Raw genomic sequence first — 23,239 nt, forward strand, 5'->3', positions numbered from 1 at the left:
ACAATCTCCTACCACTGACTACAAGCTCTATTAAAAAAGAGAAATATAGCTAGCTATATAGGTGGATATAGCAGTGTATAATGCGGTCAGGCCACGCAGACAACAACCACTACAGAAGAGCAAGAATGAAAAAAATCGGCCGATAACGATCGGTGTATACTGTGTTGAAGGTACACAGAACACCCACTAACTCCTACAGACGCCAACACACTACACAAGGCCGCCGCGTTGGCGGCCTTATATAGTGTGGGGCGTGTACTACACAGCCTGAGCTATGATTGGCCATAGGCATCCTGCTTGTGGCCAATCATGGCTCTCCTCGCTGCTGGCGCTGTGATTGGCCAAGCATGCGGGGTCACAGTGCATGCTTGGCCAATCATGAGCCAGCAATGCACTGCGATGGCGCAGTGCATTGTGGGCCGTGAGCGCCACACAAATTTGGCGCGAACGGCCCATAACGCTCGGAATTCGCCGAACGGTCGAACAGCCGATGTTCAAGTCGAACGTATGTTCAACTTGAACACGAAACTCATCCCTAATCGGGAACACTCTCTGGCACCCTTTCAGTGTGAATACCTCATTGAACTTTTAGAATTAGCTACCAGACATACTTATTTTTGCTTCAATGAACGTTACTACCTCCAACAAAGGGGCGTAGCAATGGGGACCAAATTCGCTCCCAGCCTTGCGAATCTCTTCATGGCCAAGTGGGAGGAGGATGTCGTCTATGCCCAACAGAACCCATCATTGGTCCTTTGGGCAAGATACATAGACGACACCCTCCTCCTGTGGAGGGGCACTCGAGAATCTCTTGAAATGGTTTTTGACTGCCTTAATTCTAACGATAGGGGTATCGTACTGTCGTACGAGGCTAGTACAAGTAAGATACTTTTTATAGATCTGGAAATTGAGATGGTTGATAACCACTTCAGATTCCAAACGTACTTTAAGCCCACAGACCGTAATGGTTTAGTCCCTATAGACAGTTGCCATCATAAATCATGGCTGAACTCAGTTCCACGTAGTCAGTTCCTGAGGCTCCGCAGAAATTGTACCAACAAGGATACATTTAACACACAGGCTAACATCTTAAAATGGCGTTTTCTTGATAAGGGGTATGATGATAGGTCTTTAGATCTAGAACTTTAGAGAGTGGCGAACTTGGATAGGAAATCTCTCCTTGTAATTAAACCTAAACAAGAACCAGACGAGAATGGGCCATGCTGACATAATTTTCAACGCAATCCAAACAAATAAAAAATATTGTCAACAGACAGTGGAATGTTCTTAGAAATGAGGATATTCTCAGCACGTCACTACCTGAGTGGGCTAAAATCATTTTTAGGGGAGCACCTTCTTTGCATAACCGCATAGCATCGAATATAGTGAACCTGCCAGTTCGTTCTTCCTTTTTTTATGATCTAATAGGCCATTTTCCTTGTAAGAAATGTGTTGTGTGTCAACACAACTCTTTGGGGAGATGCAAAACTTTAGAATTTACAACGACTGTAACAAATAAAAAATATAAGATCAAACAATTTTGCACTTGTAGCAGCAAGTATATTGTATATTTAATCACTTGCCCTTGCGGCCAACAGTATGATGGCCGCACGATCAGGATGTTTTCCGTGAGAGTGGGTGCACATATTGCTCTTATTAAAAGCAAAGATTCTAAGCATAATGTCCCCAGACATTATAAAGAATTTCATAACAGTAATCCATTAGGTTTACAATTTATTGCCATCGACAAGTATGTTCCCCCATGGAGAGGGGGTGCTATGACTAGAGGAGTGTCTCGTTTAGAGACGTTCTGGATCTATGTGCTCCAGTTCTACTCCCCTTTCGGAATGAATGTGGAGTGGGACATTAATGCTTTCATTAATGAGTCTTAGGAGTGGTAGTCATTATTGATATTTTCAGATCGATTTTCATCTTCTATACAATTTAGTGGGCATTTTCTTTTCCTTTTTATTTATTTAAGTTTTGTTTTTGAATTTGGTATTATAATTTTCATTCAGTCACATTGAATTATAATATATGTTTTTTGCCTTTTGGCTGTATGTATCTAAACATCACGATAAGATTATTACTAATGTAAGACCTCTTTAAAAGAACCCATCTCTGACATATGTCTCAAAACTTTTGACACATTGTATTTGGGGTTTTAAATTATAGTCGGCTGTCCATAGTTACTAAACTCTGAAATAATACCCCTGTTGCCCAATCATGAACCAGTGGCTGTAAATTGCAAGTCTGGGTTTGTAGAATATGTCATAACTGTTCTGCAGACACAGAGTATTTCTTGCTATATATCAGCTTTGTTCAACATAATACTGTATTTGAGACGGGCTGTGGAGCGCAAGCCCTGCTATTACATTGAGGCTTGGGATGGCCGTCTATTTCACACAAACCGGAAGTTGGACGGCCGGTGGAACGCCTACCACTCCTTGATATAGAGGTGTGGAACGCACGCCGGTCCGCCATTTTGGCTTAACCCGGAAGTAACATTTACATTCACATGGTGACACTATGAGCTAGATTCTGGTTAGAAGGGTCATATTCTCTATAAATGTAAGTAATGCTGCGGTGCAGAGACACCCCAGACGAAGTGTATTGACACGAAACGCATCGGGAGGACTCCACTGCCGCCACCTTTTGTTTTATACAAGCCCTTGAAACACTTTTTTAATGTAAGTGTACAACCTTTTAATACATTTCCTTTTGTAATATGGAATTACACTATATGGTCTTCTCTATCCTTTTCTATATATCGGTTGTATCCTGAAACTATACTTACCTATGCTAAGATGGACCTTTCTCCAAAAGTTTTGGGATGCCTCTCCAAAAGTTTTGGGACACATCTGCAGGGATCGTTTTTTGGTTGTCTGCTGACATTTTAAGCTCTATTGACTCACAGAACGTACGCTCTGGTGGGTCTAAGCTATCTGGTAAGCTCACATCTTCTCTGGTGATGGTCTTGTCACGCTGATGATTGCCAGGCACTTTGTCTTTTTGGCCGTTTGAAGAGTGTGCAAACTTCTTTTTGGGACTTTTGGCACGATCTTCAATGGACTTTTTCACCTAAATATTTATTTTTTGCCACTTAATTTTCTTTTTGTGTTTTTTGCTTGAATGTTGTAATCCGTCTTCGGACGGCTCAATTTTTGTTCATTTTATTTTTGTGTGTGTGTATATATATATATATGTGTGTATATATATATATATATATATATATATATATATATATATATATATATATATATATATATATATATATATATAATTTCAGTGTTATCACACCAGTCACTTTTCCATTGTTTATCATTTTCTCTGACATCCTCTTATCACAAGATTTGTTGCCAGTACCTATCACTATTCAGTGTGTCATAAGAGTGGTTGCTATTGTTTGCCACTACCTAGTGTGCCATAATATTGACTACCAGACTCTGTTACTTTTTTACACACGATCGCACTGACATGTGTTCAGTTATGTTATTGTTTTAGTCACTTTAAAGCGCTACACCATATATATCCAAGTGACGGCGGAGGAAATTATGTATGTATACATGGAGATCGTATCCCCCCCTTATGTATTTATACATGGAGATCATATCCCCCCTTATATATTATACATGGAGATCATATCCCCCCTTATGTATTTATACATGGAGATCGTATCCCCCCTTATATATTATACATGGAGATCATATCCCCCTTTATGTATTTATACATGGAGATCGTATCCCCCCTTATATATTATACATGGTGATCATATCCCCCTTATGTATTTATACATGGAGATCATATCACCCTTATGTATTTATACATGGCGATCATATCCCCCATTATGTATTTATACAGGGCGATCATACCCCCCCTTATATATTTATACATGGTGATCATATCCCTCCCTTATGCATTTATACATGGCGATCATATCCCCCTTATATATTTATACATGGATATCATATCCCCCTTAAATATTTATACATGGAGATCATATCCCCCTTAAATATTTATACATGGATATCCTATCCCCCTTATGTATTTACACATCATATATATCATATCCCCCTTATGTATTTATACATGGTGATCATATGCTCCCTTAATCTCCTCTTCTTAAGAGAGAATAAATTCAGTTCCTCTAATCTTTCCTCATAGCTGAGCTCCTCCATGCTTCTTATCAGTTTGTTTGCCCTTCTCTGCACTTTCTCCAGTTCCCTGATATCTTTTTTGAGAACCGGAGCCCAAAACTGAACTACATATTCCAGATGAGATCTTACTAATGATTTTTATAGGGGCTTCTCATGAGTTTGCAATTTAAAGTGGTCCCCATAGTATCTCAGAAAAGTTATTCCTGATAGAACGCTTACCAATACTTACCAATATAAGTAGAATATCAGTAAAAATACACAATTAAAATGGTGGAATTGTTTTCTGAACTTTCTTCATCTTTTCAGGTTGACATTGGAGAGTCCACTAATATCTGCCTTTACGTGATCCTACCTGTGTATGCAGTTCCGGATCCGGAACCAATTTTGGAGAAAATTCTGCCGGCTGAGAAAATATATGAGAAGCCGTTGATTATCAAAAAGGGAGATGCGAATGACACCAGAGAATGAAGATGAAGAATCCTCATAGGACAAATATTCCCCAATTCACTTTTTAGTCAGTCATCACAAAATTCCTAATTATATGATATGTCATGGAGAATAAAGTATACATCACATCTCTACAATACATGCATTCCATATGTTTATCTCTATAACCTCTTCCCGCTGGTATAATGCACATATGTGACCACACAGCGGATGGGTCCTAACGCTGATTGTATAAATCTGTCGGTCGCCTCCAACATTCTATGCAGAACGGCTCTCCACCAACAACTCCCCCTCACTGTTAATGAAAGAGAGCTGGTGGGTGGCGCTTATGATCATGTGACTGCTGCAACAGCCAATCACTGGGTCGCATTAGTAGGAACTCCACCTCCCATCAAATGCCTTAAAGGGCCAGCAGCAGCCAGCAACAAGGGGTTAATGCAGTATTCAACTCAACCCATTACGTGCTTTGCTGTGTACACACGACCGGTTTTGCCATTGGAAATTAAGTCCGAAGGTTTTTTTCAATGGAATTCAGCTCAAACTGTCTTGCATACACACGGTCACACCAAATTCCAACAGCCAATAAGCGGCGACGTACAACACGTATGATGGCACTATAAAAAGGAGGTTTAATGCTTCCTCTTTTTCCAGCTGGAACTTGGTGGAGCTCAGTTCCACCACCTCTGGCTCAGGCTCTCTGCCTACCTCTATCACCTGTCAACACAGAAGTCACCTACAGTGGAGGCACTAGGGCCAGCTGGGTGCTTCAGCTTAATACAGCAACAAAAGTAAGATATGTGGACGATGGTGGAGCTTTTAAGGAAGGGGGTGGCATAGAGGGGTCAGAGCTGAAGATAGGTGAAAGTAGGATGCAGAGGTAAGTGGCTGTGGAAGAAGGCTGAACTCTGCACTCTCTTTGTAGTGCACCCCCAAACTCTGCACTCTGTATGTAATGCACTCCTGGTGTTTAATGCCCCTTAAGATCCTCCCACTGTTATGTCCTGTACACACGGTCAGACTTTACAACGGAAAATGTGCGATCGGACTGTGTTGTCAGAAATTCTGATCATGTGTGGGCTCCATCTGACTTTTTCCTTCGGAATTTCCAACACACAAAGTTTGAGAGCTGGATCTAAAATTTTCCGACAACAAAATCTGATCGTTTTCATTCCGATCGTGTGTAGACAATTCAGATGCACAAAGTGCTATGCATGCTCAAAATAAATTACGAGATGAAAGCTATTGGCTACTGGCCTCTTTATAGTCCTGTCGTACGTGTTGTACGTCACCTCATTCTGAATGATCGGATTTTCTGACAACTTTGTGCGACCGTGTGTACGCAAGACGAGTTTGGGCCGAAATCCGTCGGAAAAAATCCAAAGGATTTTGTTGTTGGAATGTCCGACCGTGTGTACAGGGCATTAGTGAAGTTTAACCACGCTATTAACCCACTATGTGATGAGTTGTGGAGGGTCTTTATTGAGTTCCTGCACCTATTTTCTGAAAAAAAAAGCTGCATTCGTTTTCTTTTTTTAGGCTTTTTTTCCCCGTCTGTTTTCACCTGGTGATCTGGCCAGCAACACACCTCCTGTATCACAGGAAGAAGGAGCACAGGAGGCACCTCTGGACAGCAGCATTGTCCATCTAGGGGCAGGGGAGTGTTGGATGTACTGGCAGCTTTGGATACACAGGAAAAAATAAGCCAAACTCCAGCTAACATGGCTGTTACATGAGCAGATACGGCAAACTGTTTTTTTTTTTCTTTTGGAATGTACATGAATAAATAAAATCTTATCATTGTAAGTACCCCTTGTCAGTTGAAGGCTCAGTTCACACCGATGCAACATAGGATCTGTCTTGTAAGACTCCAAGTCAGATGACATGTGAAATTCAATGTTTCCTTATGAGAACCATCTTAAAGGATATGTAAAGGTGTTTGTTTGTTTTTTAAACAAAAATGTTATACTTACCTCCTCGGTGCAGTTGGTTTTGCACATAGCGGCCCCGATCCTCCTCTTCTGGGGTCCCTTAGTTGCACTTCTGGCCCCTCCTCTTTCCGAGTGCCCTGTTGGAGAGCCACTCTCCCTCGGGGGCACTCGTGCGGGTGTGCTCCCGTGTCCTGCTGCTGTGCCTATTGACAGAGACAGCAGGACTTGGCCTCCGGCTCACCATTGGATTTGATTGTCAGCTGCAGGAGCCAATGGCTGCGTTGCTATAAATCTATCGAATCGGGACCCGAGAAACCAGCTGGAGCTGGTGTGCGCGTCACCGGCACCGGGTTCAGGTAAGTAAAAGAGGGGCTCTGGGGGGCAGCCGAATCACAGGAGTTTTTTCACCTTAAGGGTTTACAACCCCTTTAACGGACACTACACAAGTCCGTCCGACTTTAGAAGAAGTTCCTGCACTACTTTGGTCCGACTTTGATACAACTTCAGTGCCACGGAGTGTAAAATAGTCACATCAAAGTCCTATCAAAGTCAGACTCCAAAGGTGCTCTGAAAGTCGTGACCTTGGGGGGCGGGCTAGTGTGAACCGAGCCTTAAATGGTTTGGCTCAACACTCAAACTGATACGTTTTCAGGACAGCTTGTTCTGTTCAAAAACAACAGACTTACTGGCCAGATCACAAGAAGAAAATAAAAGAAAGAAAACCAAAAAAAAGGAAAATAAATGCAGCTGCAATATAGTAAATGTTTGCTTTTGGGTTCAATACCGCTTTAAAGGATCCGAAAGTAGCTAAAAATCTGATCTGCCAGAAATGCTTTTGGCTGACAACGCACAGCGATTTTATGGACTGAGGACTCCTGACTTTAAACCTGAACACTACATTGATAATTGTCCTATTTGTAAAATCTTGTTCAATGTTATATCTCCATCATTGTAATAAAAACTGAGAAATACAATAAAATATTTGAAAATAAAAACAGTCTTTTGTTTATTACATCTACAAATGCATGTAACGTCGCCTTATGCATCAATGTCCCTCTAAAAGTGCAAATCCTAACCCTAAACTATCTGAGCCCCCAACTAATTTATCCTGGTTCCTCCCCCTTACATAACTGAAAAATGTTCCCCTTTTTAAGAAAATATCTGTTACCTTGTTAGAGCAGCGGGGCAGATCTTCCCTCTTTTCTGGCCTGGGCCCCCTCACTACTAGTGATGGGCGAACGGTTCGCCCGGCGGTTTTCGGCCGTTCGCCGTCCGCCCAATCGGCGGACTATTGCCGTGAACTTATAGACCATATAATGACCAAGGGGCCCACTTTCTTTTGAATACCAGTATAGTGTCCATCAAAGTGTGGTGGACTTTCCATAAGAGAACACTTCCATGCATCTTAACACTTGACCAACGCAAGTGTAGTGCTATTGCCCAGTGTACTGCACTGAAGAGTGTGTGGGCGAGTTTCTGTGCTGGAGGGGGGGGGGCCTCTGGGAGTTCTGCAAAAAGGCACATCTGATAGGTCAGGGTATGGTGAATCCCCATGATTTGAGCAACCTTGGTAGCCATCTTTTTCAACAGAGGAACCTTTGAATTAGTTCTCCAGTCTTGAGGAACCCCTGCTAAAAGTCTACAACTCATGATACTTTAGAGTGATGGTCAGTGGGAATAATTACCTCCTTACAGAGAGCTAAAAAGATCAATGGTGTCGGTGGGAACTTATCCCAAGAGGCAGAAATGGCCCAATGCTGAAAGAACCCTTGAAACCTCTGGAGGAACCCTAGGGTTCCACAGAACCCTGGAATTACTGGACTATACAATAAGACTAAAGATGGCCGAACGGTTCGCCCGGCGGTCGTTTCGCAGCGAATTTTGGCTGTTCGCGGTCCGCCCGATCCGTGGACTATTGCCGCCGTTCGCCCGGCGCACTTCCGTGTTTACTGTGTAAAAGAACTTTGACCTATGATGACACATCCATCATGGGGTACAGGACAGCCAATTGAGACATTACAGCACATGGACACTTGGACATTCCCCCTAACTTATAAATAGACCCGATCCGGCGGCCATTTTACATTCTTTCTTCTGTCACTATAGGGAGAGGTTGCTGTGTGGAGCAGGGAGAGATTACAGTGACCCAAATCGCTAGCTATTTGGTACACAAAAGTTTTTTTCAGGACTGGTATAGGTGTTAGGTGTAGTTCATGATATAGGTTTGAGGAAGTGCTGTGCTACTGATTGAGGTACAGGTACGCTGTGTGCTGCAGGGACAGTCAGTTTAATCATTAGCTGTTACTATTAGGTCCACAAAAGTGCTATTCAATTTATTGAAAGGTACAGGACGCTGTGTGCTGCAGGGACAGTCAGTTTAATCATTAGCTGTTACTATTAGGTCCACAAAAGTGCTATTCAATTTATTGTTCCAGCAGCCCCTGTTTTGTCAGTTTATATAGGGACAGGCAGGAAGCTGTGTGAGGCAGTGAGGGTCAGTTTAATCAGTAGCTGTTACTATTAGGTCCACAAAGGTTCTTTTCAGGACTGGTATGGTAATAGGCATGTACACGTATAATATTCTTTCTTCCAAATATAGAAAGAACATTATACTTAAATGCTGACCTTCTGCTGCAGTCTGCTAATCATTAACAACCTACTTGTTCCACAAAGGTCCTTATAAGGACTGGTAACTTAGTCTAGGGTGCTACAGTACATAGGGTTGAGTGAGGTACAGTCTGCTATTCCATAAGGACTGGTATAGGTCCACAATACATAGGGTTGAGGTGCACTACTGCTGACTGCTGCCCTATACTGCAGCAGTCCTTCATCAGTATAGGGACTGACGTACAGTCTGCTAATCGGTCACAACCTACTTGTTCCACAAAGGTCCTTATAAGGACTGGTAACTTGGTCTAGGGTGCTACAGTACATAGGGTTGAGTGAGGTACAGTCTGCTATTCCATAAGGACTGGTATAGGTCCACAATACATAGGGTTGAGGTGCACTACTGCTGACCGCTGCCCTATACTGCAGCAGTCCTTCATCAGTATAGGGACTGAGGTACAGTCTGCTAATCAGTCACAACCTACTTGTTCCACAAAGGTCCTTATAAGGACTGGTAAGGTCTAGGGTTCTACAGTACATAGGGTTGAGTGAGGTACAGTCTGCTATTCCATAAGGACTGGTATAGGTCCACAATACATAGGGTTGAGGTGCACTACTGCTGACCGCTGCCCAATACTGCAGCAGTCCATCAGTATAGGGACTGACGTACAGTCTGCTAATCAGTCACAACCTACTTGTTCCACAAAGGTCCTTATAAGGACTGGTAACTTGGTCTAGGGCAGTGATGGCGAACCTTGGCACCCCAGATCTTTTGGAACTACATTTCCCATGATGCTCATGCACTCTTCAGTGTAGTGAAGCATCATGGGAAATGTAGTTCCAAAACATCTGGGGTGCCAAGGTTCGCCATCACTGGTCTAGGGTGCTACAGTACATAGGGTTGAGTGAGGTACAGTCTGCTATTCCATAAGGACTGGTATAGGTCCACAATACATAGGGTTGAGGTGCACTACTGCTGACCGCTGCCCTATACTGCAGCAGTCCTTCATCAGTATAGAGACTGAGGTACAGTCTGCTAATCAGTCACAACCTACTTGTTCCACAAAGGTCCTTATAAGGACTGGTAAGGTCTAGGGTTCTACAGTACATAGGGTTGAGTGAGGTACAGTCTGCTATTCCATAAGGACTGGTATAGGTCCACAATACATAGGGTTGAGGTGCACTACTGCTGACCGCTGCCCTATACTGCAGCAGTCCTTTATCAGTATAGGGACTGAGAGTTTTGTCACAGGGTCATTTAAAAAAATGACAGGCAGAGGAAGAGGCAGGCCCTTCCGCAGGGGTGGTAGGGGTAGGGCAGGAGCAACAGGCTTGAGCCAAAGTGGGAAGTTGCAGAAGGTGCATTCAATTCATTTAAAGGACGCACCAGACTTGGTTGAGTGGCTCACTCAGCCTTACTCTTCTGCACCCTCCTCATCCTCTCGATCTGCACCCACTTCTTCACTCTCTGCTATGTGCACCCCCAAAGACACTACCACCAACAACATCACCACCACCACATACCTTCCGCTTGAGTCACAGGAATTATTTTCCGATCCATATCAAGACATTTCTGATGCGCAGCCACTCTTGGTATTGGATCAGGAAGAGGAAGTAGCAACAACCGCTACTCAGCAGTCTGACGACAGTACCCAGATCAGCCCAAGGAGGAGGTTGGTCCCCGGTGTTGCTGCCTACTCCGAGATCTCTACTTATAGCGGTGCGGAAGGTGACGTCGATGATGACGTGTCTAGTGATGTCACGTGGGTGCCCAGAAGAGAGGAAGAGGAGGGGAGTTCAGAGGGAGATATGGACCAGCAGATAGGGAGGAGAAGCAGGAATAACTTACATTGCACAGGAGGGACAAAGCAGACTGCAAATGTATCAGGAGCGAGTCATCGACCATGCACGGTCACACCTGGCGCTCCCAGGACACAGGCACATGGCTCCACAGTGTGGGCTTTTTTTAACGTGTCCACTGCTGACAATAGCGTTGCCATCTGCAATCTTTGCAGTCAACGCATTAGTCGCGGTAAGCCCAACACTCACCTAGGGACGACCGCCTTAAGAAGGCACATGGGCAGCCATCACCGAGCCGAGTGGGAGCAACGGAACACACAAAGCCACACTCCAGGCTCTCACCGTCCAGCCTCGTCTTCTACTTCTCCTTCTCCTCTCTCCTCACAATTGTCCTCCACTCCACCTTCCATCACGCCAAGCTCACGTTTTTCTGCAAAAAGGCAGGCTTCCGTGGGCCTAATGTTCGAGCGTAAAAAAATGATGACGCCAGATAACCCTCTTGCCCAACGGTTGACAGCTGGCTTGTCAGAACTGATAGCCCGCCAACTACTGCCATATTAACTGGTGGACTCGGAGGCCTTTCGAAAATTTGTGGCCATTGGAACAGCACAATGGAAGGTCCCAGGAAGGAAGTATTTCTCACAGAAGGGCATCCCAGAGCTATATGGCCATGTTCAGCGGCAAGTGAATGTATCTCTGGCACACAGTGTCGGTGCCAAGATACATCTGACCACAGACACGTGGTCTAGCAAACACGGGCAGGGAAGGTTTATCACTTTTACTGCCCACTGGGTGAACCTTCTGACGGCTGTCAAGCATGTAACCCATGGCACCCGTGTAGATTTGGTTTACCGCCATGGATTGCATGCAGGCCTGGCTCTTCTTCTCCTCCTACTCCATCCTCCTCCCTCTCCTCCTCGGCTGACTCCTCCTTTTACGCTGCTAGCGTCTCTTCCGCTGCGCCGCCCAAGCTCCCCAGAACCTATTCGACATGCCAGGTGAGACGTTGCCATGCCGTGCTGCGTCTGTTGTGCCTAGAAGCCAAGAGCCACACTGGCCCGGCACTCCTTTCAGCTTTGCGTTCACAGGCAGATCAGTGGCTAACACCGCTCAATTTGACAGTTGGTAAAGTGGTGTGTGACAACGGTGCCAATCTGCTTAGCGCATTGAAACAGGGCAAAATCACGCACGTGCCATGCATGGCACACGTCTTAAACTTGGTCGTGCAGCGATTCCTTGTCAAATACCCTGGGGTCCAGGACATCTTGCGGCAGGCAAGGAAAATCTCGGCTCATTTCAGAAGATCTTACATGGCCATGGCTCCCCTTGCTGACATTCAGTGGCGACACAATCTGCCGGTCAGACGTCTTATTTGCGATTGCCCGACGCGATGGAACTCAACCTTCTATATGCTTGATAGGCTGCTCCAGCAGAAACGTGGAGTTAACGTCTACCTGTATGAACTCTGCGGCAGAACAGGTTCTGGGGAGCTGGGGTTTTTTCACCGCGCCAGTGGCTGCTCAGGCGCGACGCATGCAGACTTCTGCGGCCATTTGAGGAGATCACCAAACTGGTCAGTTGCAGCCATGGCGCCATCAGTGACATGGTACCTTATGCCTTCTTTATGGAACGTGCTTTGCAGCGTGTCATTGATCAAGCTGTGGAGGAGCAGGAGCGGGAAGATGAGGAAGTCGCAATGCTGGATGAATTCCCAGGGGGGGCTACTCTATCTGAGACAAGTCAACAACAGGAGTCTGAAGAGGAATCAGAGGAGGATGGTGTTGGGGCGGATGAGGAGGAGCAAGAAGAGCATGCTTTAAACCTTTCTGGGACCCCTGTTGTTGTGCGTGGATGGGGAGAGGAGAATGAAGAGGACGACATTATCCTGGATGATGAGCAGGAACCAGGCCACCACACCGCTTCCAGTTGAGTGAAAATAGGGGCCTTCATGCTCCAGTGTTTTAATAGGGACCCCCGTATAAAAAGCATAAGGGTCAAGGACCAGTACTGGGTGGCAATGTACTTAGACCCCCGGTACAAACACAAAATGGTGGAAATGCTACCGCCGTCACAGAGGGCTGTCAGAATGCAGCACTTCCAGGCCTTGCTTCGAGAAATGCTGCATTCTGCTTTTGCGTGTGCTGGCAGAGGAGGAATTTCCACTCCCAGAGAAGGAGTTGCGGGTACCAATCCAACAGCGCATGCAAGAAGATGTGTTGGTGACTTTGGATATGAGGTCATTCTTTCAGCTGACCCATCAACAGGTGTCATCCGGATCCAGCATCAGGGAACGCCTAGACCGTCAGGTGTCCGACTACATCGGGTTAACGGCCGATGTGGACGCTCTGAGGAGTGATGAACCCCTGGACTACTGGGTGGGCAGGCTTGACCTCTGGCCAGATCTTGCCCAATTTGCAATCGAACTGTTGGCTTGCCCCTCGTCCAGTGTCCTGTCCGAAAGGACGTTCAGCGCAGCAGGGGGGATCGTGACCGATAAGCGTACTCGCCTAGCTCACGACAGTGTTAACTACCTCACATTTCTAAAAATGAATGAGGCATGGATCTCAGAGGAATTCAACACATGTGACCAGTAGACCATGTATATGTCTATAAACAATTTTTTTAATCGAGCACACAGAATTTCTTCATTTGGCTCACTTCCTTGTCCAAAAAAAGCAAACCGTACTATATGCCCGTACCCTCCTCTTTGAAGAGGTTGAGCGGTGTCATATTTCTACTGTGGCTGCTTATTATGAGGGGCTCCCACCATCCCTGTGCTGACTTCCTCCTGAGGCTGCTTATTATGAAGGGCTCCCACCATTCCTGTGCTGTGCTGACTTCCTCCTGGGGCTGTACCTCTGCTGTGCATATTATGAGGGGCTCCCACCATCCCTGTGCTATGCTTATTATGAGGGGCTCCCACCATCCCTGTGCTGTGCTGACTTCCTCCTGGGGCTGCTTATTATGAGGGGCTCCCACCATCCCTGTGCTGTGCTGACTTCCTCCTGGGGCTGTACCTCTGCTGTGCATATTATGAGGGGCTCCCACCATCCCTGTGCTATGCTTATTATGAGGGGCTCCCACCATCCCTGTGCTGTGCTGACTTCCTCCTGGGGCTGCTTATTATGAGGGGCTCCCACCATCCCTGTGCTGTGCTGACTTCCTCCTGGGGCTGCTTATTATGAGGGGCTCCCACCATCCCTGTGCTATGCTGACATCCTCCTGGGGCTGCTTATTATGAGGGGCTCCCACCATCCCTGTGCTATGCTGACATCCTCCTGGGGCTGCATATTATGAGGGGCTCCCACCATCCCTGTGCTGTTCTGACTTCCTCCTGGCGCTGTACCTCTGCTGTGCATATTATGAGGGGCTCCCACCATCCCTGTGCTATGCTCATTATGGAGGGGCTCCCACCATCCCTGTGCTATGCTCATTATGAGGGACTCCCACCATCCCTGTGCTATGCTCATTATGAGGGGCTCCCACCATCCCTGTGCTATGCTGACTTCCTCCTGGGGCTGCTTACGGTGCAGGTGTCAGTGCTGTATATCACGGTGCTGATGTTAGTGCTTTATGTCACGCTGCTGATGTCAGTGCTCTCTATCACGGTGCTGGTGTCAGATGACTCTATCACGGTGCAGGTGTTATTGCTGTATGTCACGCTGCTGATGTCAGTGCTCTCTATCACGGTGCTGCTGTCAGTGCTGTATATCACTGTGCTGGTGTTAGTGCTTTATGTCACGCTGCTTATGTCAGTGCTCTCTATCACGATGCTGGTGTCAGATGACTCTATCGCGGTGCTCCGGTTCGTGAACTATCGGTCGCGTTCGCGGTCCGTGTTCGCGAAACGTCTCGTCGAAAGTTCGTCCATCACTAGTAACTTCAGCTCATACGCCACACTATTAACCTTCCTTACAACCAGAAAGGGACCCACAAATTTTGGACCCAATTTCTTGGACGGGCAAGCCAGTTTCAAGTTCAAGGTGGATAGCCAGACCTGATCCCCGACCTTGAGATCAAGTTCCCCCCTTCTTTTTCTGTCAAACACCTCTTTATTTTAGTTCTGAGTCCTTGTCATGGTCTCCTGCAGAAGCTTATTTTTTGACTTGAAGTTGAGGTTTTCTTGGACAGCTGGTACCAGACATTCTGGGAGATTGTTGGACAGGAACAGAGGATGGAAACCGTAATTTGCAAAAAACGGGGATTGTTTCGTGGCAGAATGAACAGAATTGTTATATGCAAATTCGGCAAGGGGTAGAAGAGGGGCCCAATCATCCTGAGAGAACGAGGAAAAGCAGCGCAAATACTGTTCCAGCGCCTGATTCGTTCTCTCAGTTTGGCCATTGGTTTGGGGGTGATAGGCAGAGGAGAAGCAGAGGTCTAATTTCAGGGTCCCACAAAGTGCCCTTCAGAACTTGGAAGCGAATTGCACTCCTCGATCCGACATGATATTTGCGGGGATGCCATGGATTTTCACTATTTCCTTGATGAACGTCTTGGCCATCTCCGCGGCAGAGGGAGTGCCCTTCATTGGCAGAAAGCGGGCCATTTTAAATAATCTGTCCACCACCACAAAGATTGTAGAATAATTTTCCCAGGGTGGCAGCTCGACAATGAAGTCCATGGAGATCATCCTCCATGGTCTCTCCGGGATGGGTAACGGCTTCAACAGACCCCATGCCTTAGACTTGCTGCCCTTGTTCTGGATGCAGGTAACACATGCCTCCACATACTCCTTACATTCCCTCTTTAACTGTGGCCACCAGAACGTACGTTGAAGCAGTTCAGAGGTCTTATGCACCCCAAAATGGCCAGCCAGCAAGTGGTCGTGACAAGAACTAAGGACTGAAACTCGCACTTCCTGGGGGACGTAAATCTTGTCCTTATACCATAGAAGGTCGTCCCTGGCCAGTAGAGTGGTATCAGGCAGGAAAACAGCACTAGTGGAAGCTTGCTTGATTTGGGACAGTAAGTCCCCTTGGAGCAGGAGGAAGTTTCCTGAAGACAGGATGGTGTTTGGGGACAAAGGAGCTTCAGGTTCACTGTAAATTCGTGACAAGGCGTCAGGCTTGGTGTTCTTCGACCCGGGGCGATAGGTTATATGGAACGAGAATCTGGTGAAGAAAAGTGCCCACCTGGCCTGTCGTGGTCTCAGTCTCTTGGCAGTCTTCAGGTACTCCAGATTCTTATGATCAGTATAAACAAGGATCGGGTGAGCTGCTCCTTCCAGAAGATAGCGCCATTCTTCGATTGCCGCCTTGATTGCCAATAGTTCACGATCACCAACGTTGTAGTTCCTCTCTGCCTCGGATAACTTAGGAGAAAAGAACGCGACCGGGTGCAGAAGGGACCTTAGGTCCTTGTCTCTGAGAAAGCACTGCCCCAACCTCTTTCTCTGAGGCATCTACTTCCAAGATGTATGGCAGGGTGCTTTAGAACTGAAGCTGAGATAAACAAGTCTTCCAAAGTTGTAAAGGCCGCTTGAGCTTCTGGAGTCCACTGGAACTTTAGGCCCTGCTTGGTTAATCCTGTGATGGGGGAAATGATGGTGGAAAACCCCCTTATGAACTTCCTGTAAAAGTTTGCGAAGCCCACAAACCATTGGATACCCTTCCTGTCAGTAGGAGCGGGCCAGTCCCGGATGGCAGAAACCTTCTGGGGGTCAATTTTAATGCCTTCCACTGAGATGATCAGACCAAGGAACTGGATGCTTCATTGCTCGAAGATACACTTTTCTGGTTTGGCGTATAAACCGTGAAGTCGGAGTCGCGATAAAACGTTTCTAACGTGTTCCCGATGTTCAGCTAGGGAGGAGAAAAAGATCAGAATATCATCCAGGTAGATAATTACTAATAAATAAAGATAGTCTCTGAAAATGTCGTTCACGAAGTGTTGGAATGTGACAGGGGCATTGCAAAGACCAAAAGGCATAACCAAATATTCAAAATGGCCGAAACGTGTGCGAAAGGCGGTCTTCCACTCATCTCCACTCCGAATGCGAACGAGATTGTAGGCACCCCGAAGATCCAACTTGGAGAACACTACTGCTGATCCCAGTCTTTGGAACAATTCGGGCACTAAAGGCAGAGGATATCGGTTCTTGATGGTGATCTTATTAAGTGCCCGATAATCAACACAAGGAAGTAGGGAGTGATCTTTCTTCTCTACAAAGAAGATTCCCGCACCCGCCAGGGAGGTGGAGGGTCAGATGAATCCCTTTTCTAGGTTGTCATCCAGATAAGTCCTCAAGGTCCCTAATTCCCTTTCCGGCAATGGAAAAATTCTTCCAAAAGGAATCTCCGCTCTGGGAAGCAGTTCTATCGGGCAGTCGAACGGTCTATGTGGAGGTAGGGTTTCTGCAGCCTTTTTACTAAAAACATCCAGGAAGCTGTGATAGACTTCGGGTACAGCTTGACAGATCTCAGCATCTACTTCCAGGCAAAGTAGAGAAGAAGGGGCTTCATTGACTCCCGGTAGACAATGCTGAAGACAGTAAGGTGAGATAAATTCCATCTTCCCCGAAATCCAATCGATTCGTGGATTATGAGCTCTCAGCCAGGGCATGCCTAATATGATCGGAAATAGAGGAGACTTGATGACATCTAAGCACAGTAACTCCTGGTGAGTCCCGGCAATGGTGGTAAGCAGAGGTAAAGTCTCCTGAGTTACCGGCCCAGATTTAAGGGTAGAGCCATCGGCCAAATACACAGAAAGTCCTTTTGCCCTGGGACGAAGGGGAATGTCATATTTTAAAGCAAAGGACAAGTCCATGAAGCCACTACAACTCCCTGAGTCAATTATTGCGTTGGTTCAAATATTCCCTCCTGGGAGCTGCAAGAGAATAGGAACAGCCAGATGAGTAACACTGTTTGGCAAAACGGGAGTAAGAGCAGGAGAAATGGAAAAGCACTTACGAAGCTTTGCAGGGCAAGTGCGCACAAAATGTCCCGGTTCTCCATAATACAGGCAAAGGTTACCAGCCCGACGGCGTTGGCATTCTTCAGGTGTCAAAGAAGGTCGAAGCAAACCCAGCTGCATAGGTTCTGGAGTATCCAGGGCGGCTGTAGCGGGAGCAGAAGAGGCAGAATGGGGGGAACTAGGCACTCGTGGCAACATCCAGACAGGACAAGAGGTTGCAGAGGAACGTTCCATGCAACGCTCTCTTAGGTGTCTGTCTATCTGAATGGACAGGTCAACGAGGGCTTCCAAAGTCTCAGGGGTGCCCACTCGGGCCAGTTCATCTTTCAAGGACTCCGAAAGACCCATACGAAACTGGTACCGTAAAGCAGCATTATTCCAGTTTGTGTCGGAACTCCAGCGTCTGAATTCCGACACGTAGTCCTCCATGGGTCTGCGGCCTTGCTGCAGCGTGTGCAAAGCTGCCTCTGCGGTGGCGGTTAGCTGTGGATCCTCATACAACCGGGACAGACTGAAAGAAGGTGCTCAAGGTATCCAGAGAGGGATCCTTCTTTTCCAGGAGACGATGAGCCCAGGCCTGGGGTTTACCTGCCAGCAGAGAAATGACAAATCCCACCTTGGTAGCTTCAAGAGAAAGGGTCCTTGGTTGCAAGGCAAAGAAAAGTTCACAGGAATTGCAGAATGCCCTGAATTTACCCCGGTTGCCAGAGAATCTTTCAGGTGTGGGAACCCTGGGTTCTGGCGGCAACATCACCACCGAAGGTGCAGTAGTAGTCCCGGAAACAGCAGGTGTAGATGCAGACAGGGCTTGGACACGTTCCTCCAGCTGGCTATAGCCCTCCTGCAGGCTCTTCACCGCCTGAGTAAGTCCAGCAAGGTGGCGGCAGAGCTCGTCCATAGGAGAGGCTCCCTGCGTGGGCTCAGACATGGCTGTCCAGTACTGTCACGTACCTGGTATAGGAGCCCAGAATGCAGGGAGCGGCCTCTCGTAAGCCTCTGGCTCGAGAACCCCTGGTAGTGGAGACAGGGACTCAAGAGTTCAGAGGGCACAAGTGCCAAGCAAGTGTAGGACTGGTCCGGACCTTTGGAGAAACAGAAGTACCACAGGAGCGCAGGATCAGCAGGCAGCAGGTGATGCACGGAACTTGTCAGGGACACTGGAGCAGCTGACAGCGAGGAGGTGTCCTTTAGTACGGCAGAGGGCTGGAACAGCAGATGGCAGAAGGCACTCAGCAGTCAGGCTGGAACAGCAGGTGGCAGAAGGGTAGTTGAGGTACAAGCCGGGTCAGTAACAGACGGGCAGCAACAGTCCCAAGGAAGAGGCAAAAGCATAGTCAGACAAGCCGAGGGTTGGAGGCAGGCAGCAAACAGACGTCGTCAGGAACAGGCCGGGTAAACAGGAATCAAGGTCAACTAGTTAGCAGATAGCAGGATCACAGGGCACGCTGTAGACTGGACAGCAAGGAGGCACAGTGACAGATTCCCTTAAGTAGCCTTCTGGGTGCCAAAAACGGTCGCAAGGCGCGTCTGCGCGCACCCGCGTGTAACCGTGCGCTCGTTCGTGACCTTGCGTACCCGCGTGCGCCCATTCGTGTCATCGCGCACCCGCGTGCGCCCGTTCGCACTAACGCGCACCCTTGGATACCGGTTAGTTCTTAGCATGGGGATTCTGCGGGCAGGTATCCCATATACCACAGGATTACCGGGACAACCATGACAACACCTGTAGCTACCTATATTGTTGTTCTCTAATTGATACATCTGAGGGAATTAGTGGGTGTTGTGTGCTTCCAGCACAGTATACACCTCTATCTACCTATATTGCTTTTCTCTAATTGAGCCATCTGCAGGAGTTAGTGGTTGTTGTGCGCTTCCAGCGCAGTATACACCTGTATCTACCTATATTGTTGTTCTCTAATTGAGCCATCTGAGGGAATTAGTGGGTGTTGTGTGCTTCCAGCACAATATACACCTCTATCTACCTATATTGCTTTTCTTTAATTGAGCCATCTGCAGGAGTTAGTGGTTGTTGTGTGCTTCCAGCGCAGTATACACCTGTATCTACCTATATTGCTGTTCTCTAATTGAGCCACCTATTGGAGTTAGTGGGCATTGTGTGCTTCCAGCACAGTTTACACCTGTATCTACCTATATTGCTGTTCTCTAATTGAGCAATCTGCAGGAGTTTGTTGGTGTTGTGTGCCTCCAGCACAGTATACACCTGTAGATACCTATATTGCTGTTCTCTAAATGAGTAATCTGCAGGAGTTAGTGGGTGTTGTGTGCTCCCAGCGCAGTATACACCTGTATCTACCCATATTTCTGTTCTCTAATTGAGCCATCTGCAGGAGTTAGTGGGTGTTGTGTGCCTCCAGCGCAGTATACACCTGTAGCTACATATAATTGCTGTTCTCTAATTGAGCCATCTGCTGGAGTTAGTGAGTGTTGTGTACTTCCAGCGCAGTATACACCTGTATCTACCTATTTTCCTGTTCTCTAATTGAGCCATCTGCAGGAGTTAGTGGTTGTTGTGTGCTTCCAGCGCAGTATACACCTGTATCTACCCTTTATTGCTGTTGTCTAATTGAGCCATCTGCAGGAGTTAGTTGGTGTTGTGTGCCTCCAGCGCAGTATAAACCTGTAGCTACCTATATTGCTGTTCTCTAATTGAGCCATCTAAAGGAGTTAGTGGGTGTTGTTTGCTTCCAGCGCAGCATACACCTGTACCTACCTATATTGCTTTTCTCTAATTGAGCCATCTGCAGGAGTTAGTGGTTGTTGTGTGCTTCCAGCGCAGTATACACCTGTATCTACCTATATTGCTGTTCTCTAATTGAGCCACCTATTGGAGTTAGTGGGCATTGTGTGCTTCCAGCGCAGTTTACACCTGTATCTACCTATATTGCTGTTCTCTAATTGAGCAATCTGCAGGAGTTTGTTGGTGTTGTGTGCCTCCAGCGCAGTATACACCTATAGATACCTATATTGCTGTTCTCTAATTGAGCCATCTGCAGGAGTTAGTGGGTGTTGTGTGCTTCCAGCGCAGTATACACCTGTATCTACCTATATTACTGTTCTCTAATTCAGCCTTCTGCAGGAGTTAGTGGGTATTGTGTGCCTCCAGCGCAGTATACACCTGCATCTACCTATACTGCTGTTCTCTAATACAGCCATCTGCAGGAGTTAGTGGGTGTTGTGTGCCTCCAGCACAGCACAATATACACCTGTATCTACCCTTTATTGCTGGTTTTCTCTAATACAGCCATCTGCAGGAGTTTGTGGGTGTTGTGTACCTCCAGCGCAGTATACACCTGTATCTACCCTTTATTGAAGTTCTCAAAAAGAGCCATCTGCAGGAGTTAGTAGGTGTTGCGTGCTTCCAGCACAGCACAATATAGACCTGTATCTACCCTTTATTGCTGGTGTTCTCTAATACAGCCATCTGCAGGAGTTAGTTGGTGTTGTGTGCCTCCAGCGCAGTATACACCTTTAGCTACCTATATTGCTGTTCTCTAATTGAACCATCTGCAGGAGTTAGTGGGTGTTGTGTGCTTCCAGCACAGTATAGACCTGTATCTACCTATATTGCTGTTCTCTAATTGAGCCATCTGCAGGAGTTAGTGGGTGTTGTTTGCCTCCAGCGCATTATACACCTGTGTGACAGACCTAGTCGGGACAGAATCTGTTGGAGGGGACAGAATGCAAGCCTCTTGCCTTGCGATTATGGGTCCTGGCATTTGGGGGAACGGTGCTCTTTGTGAGCTGTATGCCTTGGGACCCCTGAGGTGGTGTTACTTGGATTCAGATCCATGTCCCCCCCAAGACACAGACTCTGGATATGTATTTGCCATATTAGCAATAGACTGAATCACACTGTTTGGACACAAACTGTTAGATGCTAATGTCATCAACTCCAGCCACCTGTCTGTTGTGTAAATTAGTCTAGCCTGGCTTGTAAGAATATTTCACACATTGTTGGTTGTGCTAATTAACCCTGTGTTTATGTTTATGGTAATGTGTGTTGAATAGTCAATCAGTGAGCTAGGAGACAAAGTCTTACCATGAAAAGTCCTATCTCTCACACAACTAGTCTGGGTCCATGATTAGATAATTAGCTCATGTTAATTAGGTTAGGTTTTAGTCTTCTACTGGACTATAAATACTTGTCTTTTTGGTTCTAATAAAGCATTCCATGTTGACCAGCTAAGCAAGTGTCGCCTTGTTTTGGGCTTGTAAGCGGTTGGAATATCTGATTGGAGTCAGATTGGAGGAAGCGGAATATACTGACGGAAGCACTCAATTGGAGTGTGGGGTCGGTTCCATCACAGGTGGGTGATATATAAATTAGGGGGTGCATAAGTTTAGTCAGGCCTAAGGCAGCACAAAAACTAAATACACTACTGCTGGGAGCAAAGAGGTACCTCCAGAGACAGGGAGCGGGCTTACATTCACCCCAGGGCTGAGTTCAGGGCTTAAATGGGAAGTTAGCAGAAATGTGGGCGCCAGTCACTTTAGGTTTTTGTTCAATGCTTTAATTATAACTTGATAAAGGTTGTAGCAAAGAGGTCGAGGGAAGTTTTCACATACCCTTTTTAGCAGATCCATTACAGATTCCTTGAATCAAAGGACAAACAACTTTCTTTCAGCAGATCTTGAATACCTGGTTAAGTCTCTCATATAGACCTAGCAACCAGTAAGATGTCTGGATAAGCCTCTCACAAACTTAGCAGCCAGGAGTGTATTACCTTGATTAGATGGTAGAGCAGATTGACAGTACCAGAACCTTTAAGCCAATCCAGCAGTACTCTAAGGGTAGTCAGATACAAGTGCGTCCTTCAAGTGAGCTACCAGGTCCTTCCGAGAGACCAACCTTTATCCTGGCTCTCTCCAGCAAGGGTCCTCCCCTGGATCTCCTCAGCTTGGCTCGCCTTCTTCCAAACAGGCAAGACAGCCTAAGACCATCCCAGGATTAGTAGGCCCCAGACAGGCTTCTGGGCCTACTTGCAGAGCTTGCAGCAACGTAGCCTCTGGCCAGAAGGGCCACGAGGTGAGGACTGACTAGAGCACATGGCCTTTGTCCTATAAATACCCCCTCCCAGAATGCACAGCGCCAAAGAACTTCCTATTGGGCTGTTTCCGGAAAAAGAATATTCATTACAGCTGAACCTAGTTGTAATTCTCACACTGTCCTGTGGTACCAGTGACACCTACTGGAAACAGCGGGAAATGCACAACACAGCCAAGTTTAGAACGGAACCAAATAAACTATGTACAATCAATCTGAGCTGTTTACAGCTCAGCTGAAAACTACATTTACACTATTGCCCCAATTTTAAGAACAGGGGGCTACATATATAAATCACAAAAGTACGGAGGACTTGG

The 23,239-nt window shown here is 46.6% G+C and overlaps 1 protein-coding gene across 1 annotated transcript in view; it reads left to right on the forward strand.

Moving 5' to 3' along the window:
• Nucleotides 1-7,527, forward strand: part of LOC143981668 (uncharacterized) — a 34,306-nt gene extending 26,779 nt beyond the window's left edge. Inside the window, exon 3 of the mRNA XM_077479669.1 lies at nt 4,464-7,527. Coding sequence (XP_077335795.1) covers nt 4,464-4,625 — 162 coding nt within the window. The 3' untranslated portion in view covers nt 4,626-7,527. The remainder of the gene's footprint in view (nt 1-4,463) is intronic.
• The last annotated feature ends 15,712 nt before the right edge of the window (nt 7,528-23,239 follow it).

The sequence above is a fragment of the Lithobates pipiens genome, unplaced genomic scaffold (genome assembly GCF_037356315.1).
Source record: "Lithobates pipiens isolate NorthernLeopardFrog02 unplaced genomic scaffold, aLitPip1_a1.2 Scaffold_16, whole genome shotgun sequence".
Classification (NCBI taxonomy): domain Eukaryota; kingdom Metazoa; phylum Chordata; class Amphibia; order Anura; family Ranidae; genus Lithobates; species Lithobates pipiens.